Source organism: Chanodichthys erythropterus, chromosome 2, assembly GCF_024489055.1.
Source record: "Chanodichthys erythropterus isolate Z2021 chromosome 2, ASM2448905v1, whole genome shotgun sequence".
Lineage (NCBI taxonomy): Eukaryota > Metazoa > Chordata > Actinopteri > Cypriniformes > Xenocyprididae > Chanodichthys > Chanodichthys erythropterus.
This window is the reverse complement of record NC_090222.1, coordinates 40,269,282-40,288,043: the sequence shown is the minus strand read 5'-3', so window position 1 is coordinate 40,288,043 and position 18,762 is coordinate 40,269,282. Positions and strand designations below refer to the sequence as shown.

Sequence of the window (18,762 nt, the reverse complement as noted above, 5' to 3'; positions counted from 1 at the left end):
TAATTAATGTTATTTTTAGTATATATATATATATATATATATATATATATATATATATATATATATATATATATATTAATTTTTGTTTTTTAAACAAAAATAATACATAATTAAAAAAAACAGAATAAATGTTTGAAATCTAATTGTTTGACTTTTTTTTTAAATCAAAACTGGGACTTGATAGGAATGGGAATCGATAAGCAGAATCTGAATTGGAATCGCTAAAAGTGAAATGATACCCATCTCTAGGGGGCGGGGCACTTGAGATTCTAGAGAGCATTTGATTGGATAGAAAATCTGATGAGAAGATGAAGTGAGAGTCTATATGTTTTTGAACACTTCTATCTTCTGAATGTGAATTGTCATTGTTTTGGATCGCAATATTCACACTAAAAGCCACAATTTTGATTTCACCGGGACTTTATTTAATTGAACTATTTAGCCTTATTTTTGCAGCCTCGCGTAGAGATTCCTTGAAGTCACGAGCTGTGCAGTTACGACGCTGTCGAACGCTGTTCATTTTGAGAGCAGGCTGTTAGAGATCTTGTTTCGTCATTGTTTTATTAAGATGAATCACGGGCCTCGGCGTACCAGAGCGATAGTCATCAGGCTACGGCTGCGTGTCCTTCCTCCGCTAACTGAGAGGGACAGACGTTCACGTCGGCGTGATCCGCGGGGAGCGTGTTAGCGCCTTTACCTGATTGCCTCCGGCGTGCGGATTGTGTCACCCCTCAGCTGAGGCAAGTTTGAAAGCTAGAAAGCCCAGGATCGTTCGCAGTACGCCGCAGAGAGAGTGCTAGTCATTGCAAAACGAAAGCGCCTATCAAAAATAGAACTGGCAAGCGTGCAATTCTCCCGAGTTCACGGGGGATCATTAGATGGAGTGTTGAGGCTGTGTTGAGCTGCTTTGATGGGTCTGTGTAGTCTGAGTCGAAGCGTGCCGCATGCCCTCATCAAGTATTCTGTTATTGTCACCCAGCTGATGGAGGAGAACGGGAGGGTGTGGGCGGCACTTTGAACCTGCGGTAAAAAAATCCAGCCCCCTTCGGCCCGCGCTGACAGCTCGTCTGACGGATGGGCTTCGGGGGAAGTCAGTGGTGGATCTGAGCGATTGAGCGTCGCTGATGCTTGTTTTCAGACGGTTTTGCATAAAACTGACATGGACTTTTAACCTGCATCAAAATGTAACGACTAACTCCACCTTAAAGAACTTCCATGTATTAATCGGCTTGTAATGAAACTTAAACAAGACCTTCCCTGACTTCGTTTATGAAAGCCTGTAGACTGATTTTTATGTGAAGGACTCGGAAAAATCAAATGAAGTGACGTTTACGCTCCTGAGAGACTCTCTTCCGTTCAGTGACACATTAAACGAACAAATGCTTATACAATGTTCAGGATAAAAGCTGAAAGAGCCGTTCTGTACTGTAATGTCAATGTGTCATGCAAAGAAAAGGGATTAATTCAAACTATATAGCCTAGTTTTGATTATACTATATATTCAAACTATTAGGGCTGGATAAAAAAAATATTGATTTCTCGATTTTTAATCGATTCTTATTTTTATGAACCGATATTGACTGTTAAATCCCAAGAATCGATTAGCCTAGTCTGTTTTCAGTTGAGCAGAATATGTAGCTCCTCCCATCCAATAAATCACAATAATCTTTGTTTCTTTTGAATATGAAGCAAAGTCTCAGATTTGAAATGACGTCCATCTTATTATGAGATTTAAAAATTAAATACCGTTTTGGCGCTGTTTAATGTGGCGTGACGGATCACTTTAGCGCCTCAGTTAAAGAGAAGCATGTGATCATCCTCTCCTCCGCTTTAATACCAGTTACAGCGAAATAAACATGAACATCTGAAGGTATGTTAAAATATACAGTACAACTTACTGAGATCCGTATCATGTCGTAAACTCATTAGTCAGCTAGAAAAGTGCTCTAGAAAGCAGCATTCTGATAAATATAGCTATGCACCGTTACATATTCATTACAATTTATGTTCTTCAATATTTAATGCATGTTTGAATAAATCAGCTGTGATTTAAATGTTTATATTTCCAAAAAAAAATGAATTGGAGTAGAAATATGATGTAATTCTAAACTTTATTCATAATAAAAACATCATTGAGAGTAATTTAAGTGTTTGTATATAAATAAGTTAATTTAATCTTCAATATTATTATAGTAATACCAGCTGACTCTCATGTGTAGTTTACAGCATTAGTTGAGAGATTTTTTTTTTCCTCTAGAAAAATTGCCATGTACTGTAACTGAAATACTACATCCAAAATAATCGATATCGAATCAAATTGAATCATAATCAAATCGAAAGCATGTGAATCGTAATCGAATCAAATTGTACCTATCATAACTGTGTAATTTTGATGACCTCATCTGTTGACATGATGTCGGTGAATCTCAGAGCTGGAAACATCCACATCACTACGATTAGATGATTTCTGAACTGCTGTTTTCTCATTTTAGTTTATTTTATTGAGAGGAAAGCGTGCAGCACATTTACATATTCATCGAAACGTCACGATCAGCAGCGTCTCGATGTTAAATATAATCGTTGCAAAGATATTTCTAACATCTTTTTACTTCTAAGTGAAGAACGAAAAAACTTCGCCAGGCATTGAATCACGTTCAGTCTCTTGTACGTTACGTGTGCACGAGCAATAAGTCGCTTGATGCAGTTCACTTAACAGCCACCGGTGTCGCTAATAACAAGGGTTTCTGAAATCTACATGCAGCCTTTTAAACGACTTTTTCAGCTGATGTCAGCAAGGTCGCACACGCAATTTAATGTTAACTAATAGCTATTTAGCCATTGCTTCCTTTTTAATAATGATCCCTTTATTATTAGCTCATTTTTAACTTGGTTTTGGCTCACGTGACTGAAATTGTGTATTTACTATTTAATATGCACTGGATATTCAGGAACTTTAACCAACATAACCATTTGTGGTAATAGCTTAGTTTAATATTTTTAAATATTAAATATTTTTTATTTATATTTTTAAATTTAAAATAAAATTAATCATATTTTAACGGAAATTGTATATTTAAATAAATTGGAGATTCAGGGACTTTGACTTTAGTTAATAAGTAATAGTTTAGCTGTGATAGTATAGTATTTAGTTCACTTATAAATTTATTAGATTTTTTTAATATAAAATAATTTCAAATCAAACTGTACAGTTAATATATTAATTATAGATATTTGTGAATTTAGAGTAACTGTTAGCATTGTCATGTACTTAAAAAAATATACACACATATAATACATATGCATTTATGCTTCTATCAGATTTAAAATGTATTTTTATTAATATATAATTTTGTTTTGTTTTTAACTCAAATGTTTCATAATGTGATGCTGTTTTTGCACAGCCAAATTTTTTAATTTATAATGAAAAATCATTTGGTTTGTGTCCAAGTTGTATAAAAAAAATAATAAATTTGATAGATGCATTTTAATTAAATAAAAAATGATCATTTAATTTCCATTAATTTTAATTAAAACAACTATGTTTTAATTTTATGCTCTATATAATTCCTTCTCTGTTTTTGGTCATGCCGCTCAACATGTAATATAAAATGTCATTACAGAAGTAAAATGGGTCTCTTTAAATTGAAAAGTCTTTTTGTTTTGAAATGTAAAGCATTTTTCTTTCTTCTTGAGCGCTGCATTGACAGAGAGAGGTGAAGAACTGCAAGACACAAACACTACTAAAACAATTAACATCAATGAGGAGTGGAGCCGTTTAAAACAGCATGCTTATTCGTTTAATCAGCCATTAATTGCTTTGAATCGAATGAGTGATGATTCAAACCCTGTGTTTGGAGCAACAGGAAATTGGATGCTGCTGTTTCCTGTTCTTTTATACGTTACAACTGCTCAGGCAATTAGTGTCATTCGCATTTCCTCACGACTCTCCGCCGCATCGAGCGTTTCACCGTGCTTCTGTTTGCGCCGTTGGCTTTGTGGTGTTTTGTCGCGGCGGGCGCTGACTGTATTGCCCAACCAAGCACAGCTCCATTCATTGGAGGAAGCAGGTGTGTGACTTCCCTTCTGAATGATTTAGGGGAACGGGCTTTTTCACAATTCTTCCAGCACGACACACCGACTTGAAATGATCAGATTGGCAGCACTCAGCTCAGAGAATATTGACTTTACTTCTTTTTTTTCATTCTGACCTTAAAGCCCATTACAGTCCCTCAAAGAGGCAACAATAAGCTTTGGAAAACAACATATAGAGCCTCTAGCTCATGTGGAAATAAGGTGCCATGGACGCCCACCATATGTCTGACCACCATCTGTGTGGAGTTTTTAAAGCGAGATGAAGGTTGTAACTTTGTTTACTGGGAGTCCATCCATAATTAATTCAACACGCCTCTGTGAAATGCTTCATATATCTTTACAGCTGGGTTGTGGTGAGCTCTGTCAGGTCATTTGGGCTTGACATGTTACGTGCGCCCAGAGAATTGTGTGTAATATTGCCTCCAGCACACTGTTTTATGAATGTTGTGGTAAATGATGGCAGATTTGTTCCGTGTGGCTTCAGGCTACAGGAGGGTAGCGATGGGAATCGTAAGGAATTTAATGATTCAGATTTCGCTTAATGGTTTCGGTGGCTTTGCGATTCCTTTAATGGCTCCTAGTGCAAGAAATAATTGATCTAAACTATATTACAGTTTATTATAAGGCTCTCTGGAATACTCACTTTAAGATTTATTTTTGCCGATTTTTGCCTTTTTATTGTGATAGGATAGTATAGAGTGGACAGGAAGCGAGGCGAGGGAGAGAGGGGGATGGGTTTGTGAAAGATCGACCCAGCGGTTGGGGTTTGTTGGTTTTGACCCAGCGATTGGGTTGGGATTTGGTTGGATTTCACCCAGCGGTTGGGTTGGGATTTGGTTGGATTTCACCCAGCGGTTGGGTTGGGATTGGTTGGTTTTGACCCAGCGATTGGGTTGGAATTGGTTGGTTTTGACCCAGCGATTGGGTTGGGATTTGGCTGGTTTTGACCCAGTGATTGGGTTGGGTTTTGTTGGGTTTTGACCCAGCGATAGGGTTGGAATTGGTTGGTTTTGACCCAGCGATTGGGTTGGGATTTGGTTGGTTTTGACCCAGTGATTGGGTTGGGTTTTGTTGGGTTTTGTCCCAGTGATTGGGTTGGGTTTTGTTGGGTTTTGTCGAGCGATTGGGTTGGGATTTGGTTGGATTTCACCCATCGGTTGGGTTGGGATTTGGTTGGTTTTGACCCAGCGTTAGGGTTGGGATTGGTTGGTTTTGACCCAGCGATTGGGTTGGGATTTGGTTGGTTTTGTCCCAGCGATTGGGTTGGGATTTGAAAAACCCCAGTGGATTGGCATTCAGAGAGGCTGTTCAGACAGCGTAATTAGACAGTGAGTGTATTTGTTCTTCCATTAACCCCAGGTCTTTCTCCATGTTTACCGCTCTGAGTGGTCGCAAAGTACCATGTTAAGATGGAGGAGCAATCTTGCTTTTACCCAACCCAATCACTGGGTCAAAACCAACCAAAACCCAACCCAATCACTGGGTCAAAACCAACCAAATCCCAACTGCTGGGACAAAACCCAACCCAATCGCTTGAGCAAAACCAACAAACCCCAACCCAACCGCTGGGTCAAAACCAACCAAATCCCAACCCAATCACTGGGTTAAAACCAACCAAATCCCAACCCAATCACTGGGTCAAAACCAACCAAATCCCAACCCAACCGCTGGGCCAAAACCAAACAAACCCCAACCCAACCGCTGGGTCGATCTTTCACAAACCCATCCCCCTCTCTCCCTCGCCTTGCTTCCTGTCCGATTGGGTTGGGTTTCATTTTGTCGGATTTTGACCCAGTGATTTCGTTTCATTTCGTTGGGTTTTGACCCAGTGATTGGTTTGGGATTTTTGGTTTTTGACCCAGCGATTTGGGTTGTTTTATTTTACTCCTTATTGAATTGCTTGCTTAAAATGAAGCCAAAATATGTTGGAAATTAACATTTAAGTTTAATGAATTAAACAATTAACATTTATTAAATTGCTTATTAATAAATGTTCAACTTTTTATTATTATTGTTGCCTCTAGTAATTGTATGATTTTTAATTTCCAACCTATTTTGGGTTCATTTTAAGCCAGACATATAGTCATTTTTAAACAATAGTTGGTCAAACATTTAACCCAAACACTGGGTTGGTCCATTTTCAACCCAACTTGGGTTGTTTTTAACCCAGAATTGTTTAGTGTATGAACACAATTTTCATGACATTTGAGTTAAGGATCTAGGCGTTATATTCCATACTGTTAATCACCATAAAGATGTCGTATTTGTAAATTATTGGTTGTTTTAATATCTTTTGAGGCTCACATTTTATTGTCGTTCAACATGAGACATTTACACAGCAGACATAAGTGTGTAATCAGCTGTTGAATTAACGAATCCTTCTTATTGTGAACTTTTTTTTTTCTTATGAGGAAGTGTTTATTAATCTACTGGACTGGACACTTTCTCAGTGTCACCAGTCAACGTCTACGTGACAGAAATTAAACTTTAATGTCAGGTGGTACATGAAACAGGGTTCTTGAAGCGCATTTAAAAGATTCAGCTGAATAATTTTCCACATTTGCATGCCGTTATTTTCACTTTCTAATACAAGAGTGATATTTTGGTACAGGTTGTCCATTTTCAGAGGTTCAAGAACCGTTAATGGAACGAAATCCTTCGCAGAACCCTGTAGGAGTGATTTGAGGTTGGAATTGTATTGGCCGCTCTTATCTGCTGAAGTAACAGTAAATATGTGACTTCCGTCTCGCCTGTGCAGCATCCGAACGCTCTAAATGCTGCTTCTCCGTATGAAATTACAGATGTACTGATGCACTTTAGTTCCCCATCAGATATTGGCGATACGAAATGCTGTGTCCCTTCTGAGAAACACGACCGTATCCCATCATGCCTTGGGCGAGTGTGCTGGCTCTCTCAACGGGATTGAAGATGTGTTCTTGCTTCTGTAGAAATGAAAAACCCCAGTGGATTGGCATTCAGAGAGGCTGTTCAGACAGCGTAATTAGACAGTGAGTGTATTTGTTCTTCCATTAACCCCAGGTCTTTCTCCATGTTTACCGCTCTGAGTGGTCGCAAAGTACCATGTTAAGATGGAGGAGCAATCTTGCTTTTAGCCTTCAAACTTGTGTTTTAAAGCACTGGGAATGCAGACAGATTGATATTTTCCATCTCTGCCAATCTGGAGATTGAAGTTTGCACATATAATGTTCTCCTGAGACTCGTCTAAAGCACATGGGTGAATGTAAGCCTGCTATTAACGTCCGATAGAGATGGATCACTGTTTACTGCATCTTAATTATGTGCAAAAGTCTGAATATTGTTTTTAGGAATATGTCTGGTCAGGACACTACAGCTTTTTTTGATTTCACGCACAGACCAGTTGAGATTTTGCTCTTTTTTTACTTTCATAACATGTCGTCTTTCAGACAGTTTTAAGTAAACATCCAAAACACGCTGTATTACATTTGATCTGTTTGCGTCTGTAGATTTCAATTGCAAGGCAAGGCCGTTTCTCAAAATGAGTTTGAGGAATTTGTTTATTCTTGTCAATATTCTGAAGGTTTGTTCATTCTCCTGTTTTATTGAACATTTATTCCTTAAAACATGCAGTTTTTGCCCTGCTGTTGACAGTATTTTCTGATTTCCCTCTGTAAAATCCTTTAACTCTAATATGTAGGGATGCACTGATGCATCAGCCAGTAATTCGTATCGGCAGATAAGTCATTATTTTCACTATTGGCCGGTTGTTTAAAAACATGTGGTGATCAGGCACAATTATATTTTGTCTATCCAAAGAGGGCAGAAAAACAGCAACTCATACTGTGTGTGAAGAAAATGTCTTGTTGAATTTTAGGGCTGTCAAAGTTAACTCGACTATAACGCATTATTGTCACACATGTGGGTGTTTGTGGTCAAAAGTGACCGAACACCTGAAATGTAATTTTTTTTTTTTCCTCAGTAAAATCAATGTGTGTATTATACTTTTGTATTTTATTTTTATTTTTTTATTATTATTTTGTATTTTGAGAATTTCATGGTACTAATTAATATTTATGCAGTATTTATGATACATTTTTTCCCCCATTTTTTTGTATACTTTTTTTTTTAATGTTACTTTGGTATTTTTCTTAAAGCTGTATTTCATGTTAAAATTGAGACATTTGTGGTTCTGGATATATATTTAGACATTCTCAAAGACTACTTTTTTTGGGTCAAGGTTTAGATTTTTATTTATTATTTTTTTTAATTGAAGTGTCAGTTTTTGCATTAATTTTACTACAGTCAAACCCAGAGAAAGACATTTTGTTACACAGAACATCAAAATTCAACAAAAATGTAACGAAACTGCCATATTGTTCTATTCTAATTTTTTAAAATATTTTTTTATTCAAATTTATATATAATATAATATAATATAATATAATATAATATAATATAATATAATATAATATAATATAATATAATATAATATAATATAATATAATATAATATAATATAATATAATGAATATAATAATAATATAATATATATTTTAACAATATAACCAGAGCTTTTCAAATTGGGGCTTCAAGTGTTACTTGGGGGTTTGAGGTTTTTATATTTTATTTTTTATTTTATTTTACTTTGTTTCAAATGTATTTTATATTTTATATATATTTTTTCAATAATATTCATTATTTATTATTAAGCATTTTATTTAATGTCATTTTATTTTATTCAATATTATTTTTATTCAATATTAAATATCTATTATAGATACATGTATTTACAATATCTATCACAATATATACCATATATTTTTCTATCTAATCATCTATTTTTAAATAATATTATTCATATTCAATATTCAATATTTTATTCAGTATGTTTTCATTTTATTCAATATTTTTTAATTCAACATTAAATATTTATTATAGATTAATGTATTTATTTACAATAATTATCACAATATATACAATAAATATTTACAATAATATTTAACAATATATCAACCAGATTTCAACCTTTTATTTGAGTCTTCTGGTTCAATTTTGCCATATTGTTACAGCCACACCAATTAATTTGTGTTTATAATAGTGTGTTTTTCCCAACTTTATTTTATTTCTGGTCTAAAATGACTAAACAACACCAGAGGGTTAAACACAAAAAATAGTGACATTAAAGCCGGCTCTATTTGACTCTATGAATCACCATACAGTATGTGAAACATGTTTTTGAACATTAAAGCATGTAAATCTATTCTGCTACACCCAATAAACTAAATAATGAACTTTTAAAATTGCATCATATGACTAGTCGTCCATTAGATTTTGAAATGTGCTGTTTGACGCGCCTAGTTGAATGCTAACCACTTTACGCAGGTGTGTGTGCATGTGTATCTAATCTTTCTGCAATAAATGTATATAAATGTTATTTCTCCTCGCTGTCGCTCCTGCAAAGGTGACACAAAGACACTTCAAATGCCTTTAGGGGAAAAAAATTGCATCAGATATTATTCAATTTGCTTCACCAGGCCCAAACTTGGTTTCGCAAGAAATGTTTCCTGACAGGCGGTGTGTTTGTGCGTCTGCAGGTGGTGTTGAAGATCATTAAGCACTACCAGGAGGAGGGCCAGGGCAGTGAGGTGGTTCAGGGTGTTCTGCTCGGCCTGGTGGTTGAAGACCGGCTGGAGATCACCAACTGCTTCCCCTTCCCCCAGCACACCGAAGATGATGTCGACTTCGATGAAGGTGAGGTGCGCCGCAATCTCCAGAGCTCCATTCTCTGGACGGTTAATCATTGATGATTGTGCTCTGCGCTCTGGGAAGCGGCGAGAGAGGGATTATTTGGGTTTCAGGGCGAGAGCTGTGCAAAGGGGGATTGCTTTTCGCTTGTGTTTTATTATTATAACCACGATTCATTTTGATTAATAGAATTTGCATTAAAATACCTACTTTGTTTGGGGCGACTGTATTTTATGTCGCCACGCATCCGAAACAAGCCGCGAATGGGGTTCCTGAATTAATCAATTGCTGTTTTATACATCATTACATCAAGACAGTGACTAAACGGTCAACTCTGAGCTTCTCAGCAGCATGAAGAACAAAACTCTTCTTGTTTTGGAGAAATTATAAAGAAAGCAATCCACACAGCATTACGAGAGCACTGTTGTAATCAGTGAAGCTGTCACTGCACATGTACTGTTTGATTCTCTCCAACACTCCCGTTGTAATACATGAAGCTGTCTAAAACCTGGGCTTCTCAAACCGGAGTGGGTGCTTGGGTTTGAGTAATATTTATTTGTAATAAATTTATTTTATTTTTCAGTATTTTATTCAATACTACTTTTTTTTTTATTCAATATTAAATATTTATTATAGATAAGTGTATTTATTTACAATATTTATCACAATATATACAATTTATATTTACAATAATATTTAACAATAACTGTATTTATAATAAATGAAGCTGCATAAACCAGGGCTTCTCAAACTGGGGCTACAACTGGTGCTTAGGGGTTTGAGTAATTTTATTTTATTTTATTTTCCATATTTTATTCAATTTAATACAATATTATAATATTTATTAGATTAACATATTTATTTATAATAATATTTATCAGAATATATACAATAAATATTTATAATAACATTTAACAATAAATGTATTTATATTAAATGAAGCTGCATAAACCAAGGCTTCTCAAACTGGGGCTACAACTGGTGCTTAGGGGTTTGAGTATTTTATTTTATTATTTTATTTTATTTTATTTATTTTTTTTTTTTATATATTTTTTTATTTTATTTTATTATTTTATTTTATTTTTTTCATATTTTTATTCCATTTGTTTCACACATCATATTCAGTATTTTTTTTTTATTCAATATTTATTTTATTCAATTTAATAAAATGTTAAATATTTATTATAGCTGAATGTATTTATTTACAATTTATCACAATATATATACAATAAATATTTACAATAATATTTAACAAATGTATTTATAATAAATGAAGCTGTCTAAACCAGGGCTTCTCAAACTGGGGTCAATTTTTTTTTTTTTTTTATTAATTTTATTTTATTCAGTATTTATTTTATTTATTATGATTTGACATTCAATATTAAATATTATAGATAAATGTAATATTTACAATAATATTTATCACAGTATATACAATAAATATGTATGTTTTATTAAAACACAATTACTTATTTCTAAATGTATAAAAGATAAAAAAAATTATAAAAAATTAAGTCTTTTTATTTTGCTTTTTGGTTATCAATCATGATTGCAATCATTTTATTCAGTCGACAGTCCTAGTTTTCATCAGTAAGTGCATGAAGAAAATATATGCTAAATAAATCTTTCTCAGAGAATGTTTTAATAATTTTCTTTGGCTTTAATAATACAAGAACATCAAACCCATTTATTTAATTCTGGAGTAATTTGGATTTTTAGGAAGAGGGGATATTTGATCCCTTGCAAAGAGAATCCTTAGGATAAAAATGTTTGAAAACCCATTGTCAATATACATACTGTCTACTTCATGCTCAGTATAATGTGCATTCTAGTTTCGTTTCATTGCTTTCATTACATACTATGTTGCATTTGGCACAACAAATCGGTAAACTAAAATCAAATCTATGCATATATATCGAATCGAAATTTGGTTCAAAATCGAGAATTAATCAAATCCTGACCAAGAATTGATTCACACCTCTATTAGTTAATCACAGCTGCTGCAGCATTGTAATTAATTGCGCATCTGCCTTTACTGTGATTTTGGTTTCATACAATAAGGCGGAGGGAAACTTGCAATTATTTCCGGCTCGACTTGCACTTAGCCATAGCGTTGCGCCATTGTGTCCATCCACGAGAGGAAGTGTTTATTAGTTTTCCGCGCTGGCCTGGTCCAGTGGTGGTTGTGTAATTATCTCCTGGACCTTTAACGGCTTGGCGTCAGGCGTCATGGAGAGGTCAGCCCCCATCCTTGCCACAATGACTGAGTGGATGACCTTGCTATTAGATGCTGCTTGTTAGTGCAGTTGAACCGTTTGTCTGAGCTGAGCACTAACAAGCTGCAGGACCAGAGACCAGACCGGTGCTGGTGTCCAAGGACGGCTGCTTCAACTCTCCAGCCGGAGCACGAAATATCGCTCCCTAATGCTGCCAAGGCTTCAATCAATACAGCACTGCCTGTTATGTGGAGACGGAGATACACTTGCCATGATAAGAGCAGGCCTGAACTCAGGTACTGTATATTTACCGCAGGGATGCGCTCTGTTATTTCAAAGCGGAGAACAGATCAAGAGGATGGGCTCTCACTGCTAACTCTCAGCAGTGCATGAAAGTACATCAGTATTTTAAGTAGCCACCACCAGTGAAACTTCACTCTTATGCACACTAATTATGATATTGCAACAAATTTTGCTAGTAAGCCCACTCATTTAACAATTAAATTAAAGCTGTTGCGTAGCCTGAAGGAACTTAACAGGCTGAAATCATTTAATACACGAGTTCAAAAGTTTGGGGTCGGTATGATTTATTAATGTTTTTGAAAGAAGTCTCTTCTGCTCACCAGAATCAAAAATACAGTAAAAATTGTGAAATATTTTTACTATTTAAAATAACTTTTTACTATGTGAATATATTGTAAAAAATAATTTATTTCTGTGATCAAAGCTGGATTTTCAGCATCATTACTCCAGTCTTCAGTGTCACATGATCCTTCAGAAATCATTCTGATATGATGATTTGATGCTCAAGAAACATTTATCAATTAAACAAAACAGTTTCATATTTTTGTGGAAATAAAGTACAACAAAATATAAACAAATACATTTAATAAATTCTATTTATTTGTTCTGAATTTTTGTTTTTCTTTTGATTTCATGATATATTGATTTACTTTGTCCACTGTTGTATTTCAAGGTGTTTTATTTTGTATTTTTTTTAGGCTCATTTAATTTTAAGAAGTATTTCAAATCCTTTTTTTAACTTTGCATGAAAAATAATGTATTTCACACATTGTTTATAATTGCATTTCATTGCACGTTTATATAATATTGCAGCATTCATGACGTATTTAAAAATGTTTATATTTAAATGATTTAATCTGCTAAATCCCTAGTTAATCCCAAGTTTTTTCAATAAAAATAAACATTACGTGAAGTTTTTATTCAAGCAAACAGTCAACAAACTAAAATCAAGTCCAAAGAACAGATGACAAGCATGATCAGATGTTTGGAACCGTTCGACTACAACTCGTTGCGTTTATCATCATACGCTGTCATTCAAAAGTTCACAAATTATACATTTTGCATTTCCGGGCATAAATGCATCAAAGTAACTTGCAATTGTCGTTTGTTTTGCTTACATCATGGCAGTAAATACACTGCTGTCAGACATGCTTGTTTTGCAGCTGTGATGCTTGATTACCAGATTAAATTTCTGTTTTGATTGCTGATTCAGAGCTTTACTGCTTGATTGCCAATTAAGATTAGTACATATTAAATCATGCCAATTACTAACAGACCAATTAAAACACACTTTAGAGATGATTTATTAATAGCTCTAGTATTTTTCTGTTCTCAATTGTTTTCATAATTTTTTTTGTCATAAATCAATCACAAAATCAAATGTTGTCCTTCGCTTGGACTGCTTCTAAACTTTACTTACACTGAGATAACCTCAAAAGGTAAAGGTTGTTAGAAGAGGTGCAACTCCACACCTCCATAAATGGTTTTTGGGTTGGATTTAGAGCTGCACGATTCTGGATAAATTGAAAGTCACAAATTGTTTTTTTTTTTTTTTTGGTTTGTTTCAAACCGAGATCACGATTCTAAACGGATAACTAAACAAAATAATAGTTTACTATTGGTTCTGACGAAATATGAATTGCTGCAGTCTATTTAAAAATGTTTAATGAATCTGAATGAATTATTTAAAAAAACAAACAACAAAAAAAAAAACTATTGGATTGAGTGAATGATTCAATGACTCACTCATAAAGACTTCATTTGTTTCTTTACTGGATGAATCAACATTATTTTTGAACGAATCTTTTGAATTAATGATTCAATGACAAATAAATTTTTTAACTTCGCCACCTACTGGTGTAATGATGTAATTGATACAAATGTCATTTGCTGCTTTCAAAAGGTGATTTGCTCTATTTTGATTGCTACCGTAGACATCAGTGTTTATATCTGAACTATAAACATTTATGCCAGTACTCATGTGATAATCTGAATTATCGTAAGGCAGAAATAATGTGTTTAAAAACAGTGTTTGTGAAGCTGTTTCATACCTGTACATGACAACTGTTCTCTCTGGTCAGCTGTTTGGAATATCGTTCTTCTGATTTGACCCATATTTCAGTTATATATCAGGGCTCAACGCTAAGGATTTTTTCCCGGTCGGGCCCCACAACAAAACATTTATAAAAATAAAAGACAAGAAAATGGGCATATAAAATAAGTATAATTATTGTTTTTGATGTCTTTGTTATATTTAACCTCAATAAATAGGGTTATGACACCAAAAGCTACTAGATTAACTCGCTTATATTTTAAATATTGCTAGACAAATAAACAGTAAGTAATAAAATATAAACAAATAATCAAATTACGAGTAATAGCACAAATAAATACAACAGAACAAACATATACATGAAATAAATGGTGCTTTTCAAGTTTTTCATGTAGGTTTAAACAGGAGATTTTCAGGTACAGAAATTGAGTACAGAAACTATAGAGTAGATTAAACTTTATTAAAGTTAATCAGTCAAGAGCAGTTAATAAAAATGTTGAAAATAAAAAATGTTAAATACTGTTATTTGAAATTATTTAAAAAATGAAGACTTTAAATGTAAAATTAAACCTGCCAGTAGGTGGCAGCGAATCACTGTTAATCAGCGAGTCATTGAGATTCAACCGATTCATTCAAACGGCTGATTCATTCAGGAAGTGTTGCTTAGAGACGCAAAACAATTCTGTGGACTTTGGAACTATTTTCATTGACGAAATACAGTGAAACTGATGATTTGGTGTCTTAAATGTAAGTCACTTGATGTTCTTGTTCATTAAACTGTACGCTGAATAAAATCAGTATCACATTTGTACTTATGCTGATATTTGGAGAAAAACAGCACTCCTTGTGTAATATTGATTAACTACTATATTAAATGATATAAATATTTACAGGGGCATTTTTGCCCCTTACCTTGAATTCTGGGTCATTCTAAATGCATTTTAATTGACTAAATCACGCAGTGAAAGCATGCAATCTAAATATACACACATACTAGTCTAACCTACTAGATGTGTAGTGCCGACTGCATGCTGGGATTTTACAGCAGCTCTCCGTCATTCAGGACTCAGTGCTTTGTTGTAGTGATGCTGTAGAAAGACTAGTGGCTTTGCATTGTTTTTGTTGTTGTCATTTTAGTATTGATCCTGAAGTACAGGTCCTTTTTGACTTCTCTACATGAAAGAGAAATGTTGCCTGCGTTATGTAGTGTGGTTCAAAGTGAGCTGCCTGTTAAGGTGTTCTTCATGGACCACACTTGCAGCTCATCAGTCATTCAATCCTATCAAGCACACGGTGTGTTTTTCCTGTCTGTCCGTGCATGATGAGTAATGGGATGTGGATAAGCGAAGCTCAAATCGCAGAGGTTGCCCGTCTATAGGACGCCGGAGGAAAGTTTCTTATGTCTCCTCCTGATCTTCTGTTGGTTATTCCCTGAAGTTTAATAGATGACATTTATTTGGTTTCCCTCACTCTAAAAAAAAAAATTGCTGGGTTAAAAACAACCCAAGTTGGGTTGAAAACAGACAAACCATTGATTGGGGTTTTAACCCAGTTTTATTTAACTCAGCTATTAAGTACTGCTTGCTTAAAATGGACCCAAAATATATTGGAAATTAACATGTATTAATGTTTTAATTAATGAACATTAATAAGTTTAATGAATAATAAACAAACATTTTATGAAATTGCCCATACATAAATGTTTACCTTTTGATTTATTGTTGCCTTTAGTAATTATGTGTGATTTTTAATTTCCAACCTATTTTGGGTTCGTTTTAAGTCAGTAGTTGAGTTAAATAAAACTACCCAGCAAACATTTAACCCAACCGCTGAGTTTGTTTTTAACCCAACATTTTTTAGTGTTGTGTTGTGGTCGTCTTAATATAAGGTGAACGGCTGAGGGGTTTTTGGAAATATTTACCTTTCTACAGCATGGTGTGCCGTTATCTACCAAAAAATATGTATTTTTGTATTCCACTTTTTCTCCAGCGAATCTAGTTTTCTAGCATTTGTCATCTGGATAAATGAATAGCTGTGATGTAAATGTAAACAAGAAAAAGTTTTCTGCGGTTTTCCACATCGTCGTGTTGACGTTATTTGTCAAGCTCAAACATTCAACCATTTTACCAAGTTATTTCAAGCAAAAATGATCAGATCTTTTTCTTAAATTTATTTGCCATAAGTTTATCAAGTACAAATCAAACATTTTGACTCAAACCCCTACTGAGTGACCGCTTCATTTGAATTTGCAACCATTTTGACAGATAATTTTGACATTTACTTAATTGAAAATGAGTTTTTAAACTTTTAGACCCACATTTTGATTACAGGCTTTTAAACATCAGAATAAAGAGAATTCAACCACTTGTACATTAACATTCAAAAAATTGTTTTTGAAACATACCAAGGCTGCATTCATGGGATCAAAAATACAGTAATATTGTGAAAATTATTACAATTTAAAGTAACTTTTTCTATTTAACTGTTTGTGTGTATGTATATATTTTTCATATTCTTAGGGTTCTTTCATTAATAAAATGTTCAGAAGAACAGCATCCATTTGAAAAACATTTAAGTGGCAGTGTTTCCACAAAAATAATCAAATGTTTCTCGAGCATCAAATCATCATATTAGAATGATTTCTGAAGGATCATGTGACACTGAAGACTGGTGCTGAAAATTCAGCTTTGATCACAGGAATAAATTACTTTACTATATATTCACATAGAAAACATATATTATAAATTGCAATAATATTTCCCAATTTTTACTGTATTTTCAATCAAATAAATGGTGAGCAGGACCCCAGACTTTTCAGCCGTAGTGTATATGATTTAGTTTGACTTCCTGAGGTGGATGAGCAGCTTTTTTCTGAAGGTATAGCTTCACATTTCACTGACTTAATTTTCCAGAGTTTTACACCCTGTTTTGTACCCCGTTCGTCTGGTGGGCTGACGTGGAAACAGTCAGAGAGCAGATTGATTATGGTGGAGCTCATCCCAGCACCAGCGTGAGTGCTGGGAAGAAAAGATGCATTATCGGCTGAATATCTGCACGCATCAATGAAAGCGGCGACCCTGAACTCGATTCAAGTTTCCAGGGCTCTTCTGACATCTGCTGATTCATTGAGCTCATGCGAAGGGAGGTGAGAGATGACAGAGGGGCGTCACGACGAGGGAGCCGGGCGAGACGTAGACGCTTCAGGTGTGCGGCGGTTATCGATTAAGCGGACCCTACAGGGACAGGCACTGCCAGCCATGTGCGCTGCTCTAAGATTAGACCCACATTGTGGCCCTTAGATAAGCTTATCTAGCCCTCTGCATTGAATCAAACAAACTTTCCATTTGGCTTGTGCTGTTCACATGTACGGCGGGGCAGGCGGGTGTTTTCACCCCTTTGTAATCAACTTGACCAACTAAAGTCCAACTCGTGATGAGCTGTTCTGTCAGGTCACCTGAACTCCTCTGATGCTGAATTATTTGCTTGAAGCATCTCCTGAGATTTCAAATAGTGGTTACCATATTCTAAGACACCTTTTTTTTTAAATCTCAAGGCTAGTGCTGTCAAAAATATCTATTTCGATATGTAACCGTTCCAATACTACTCCTTTTTCTGCAGTATTGATACACCAATACCTCTCAAACAGACTGCAAGTACCAAACTGAGTTCTTTTTCATGGCATATTGCGCTTAAATGGTCAAATGCATACACAATTGTTTAAATGCCCCTTTTGCTGAGTATTCAGGTAAACGTAGTCAGTTTTGGAATGTAAATAGTTGAGAAAATGCATGTTGTGTATCAGTATATTGGATCCGTGCATTCGCTCTTAAAGTGACAGCAGCCTAATAAACCTGCTGTCGTTTGTCATGTTAATCAAAGAAAAAATGACAATCACTTGCTTTTCTTGACTGAGTAACTTTAATTGTAAGCATTAATCTGTATTTAATTTTTATAATGTAAACTATTCAGTGTTATTTTACTTAACTTTAATACTAAGGTTAGACCCACCTGAAAAACTTAACTTAAACTGTCTCTTCATATCCTTTGCAATTTGTTTTATTTGTTCTTTTATTACTGACTGTTTACTTGCATTTTTTTGTAAATGTAGTTAAACGACTCAAAGCCTCCCTGTGCTGTGTAAGCTATTATAACAATATTACCCAAATTATCAAAAAATTATGAGATAACAAATGATATGTATGCCGGTTAGGGCTGGGCGATGTATCGAATGCTTTTGTCACGGGCATTTCTTCAGTAAAGCCGGTTCCCTGATTGCCGCTAAATCGCCATCACCTGCTTTCAAATGAAGCGGCATTTAATAGACAGAGCCGTAGATCACTGATAAGACACGCAATATCGCGTTCAATATCGATAT

At 34.6% G+C, this 18,762-nt stretch overlaps 1 protein-coding gene across 1 annotated transcript in view; it reads left to right on the top strand.

The window, feature by feature from the left end:
• The window catches only part of eif3ha (eukaryotic translation initiation factor 3, subunit H, a), a 65,654-nt gene that overhangs the window by 3,738 nt on the left and 43,154 nt on the right, over positions 1-18,762 (top strand). Inside the window, exon 2 of the mRNA XM_067398074.1 lies at positions 9,665-9,821. Within this exon, the coding sequence (XP_067254175.1) occupies positions 9,665-9,821 (157 nt within the window). The remainder of the gene's footprint in view (positions 1-9,664; positions 9,822-18,762) is intronic.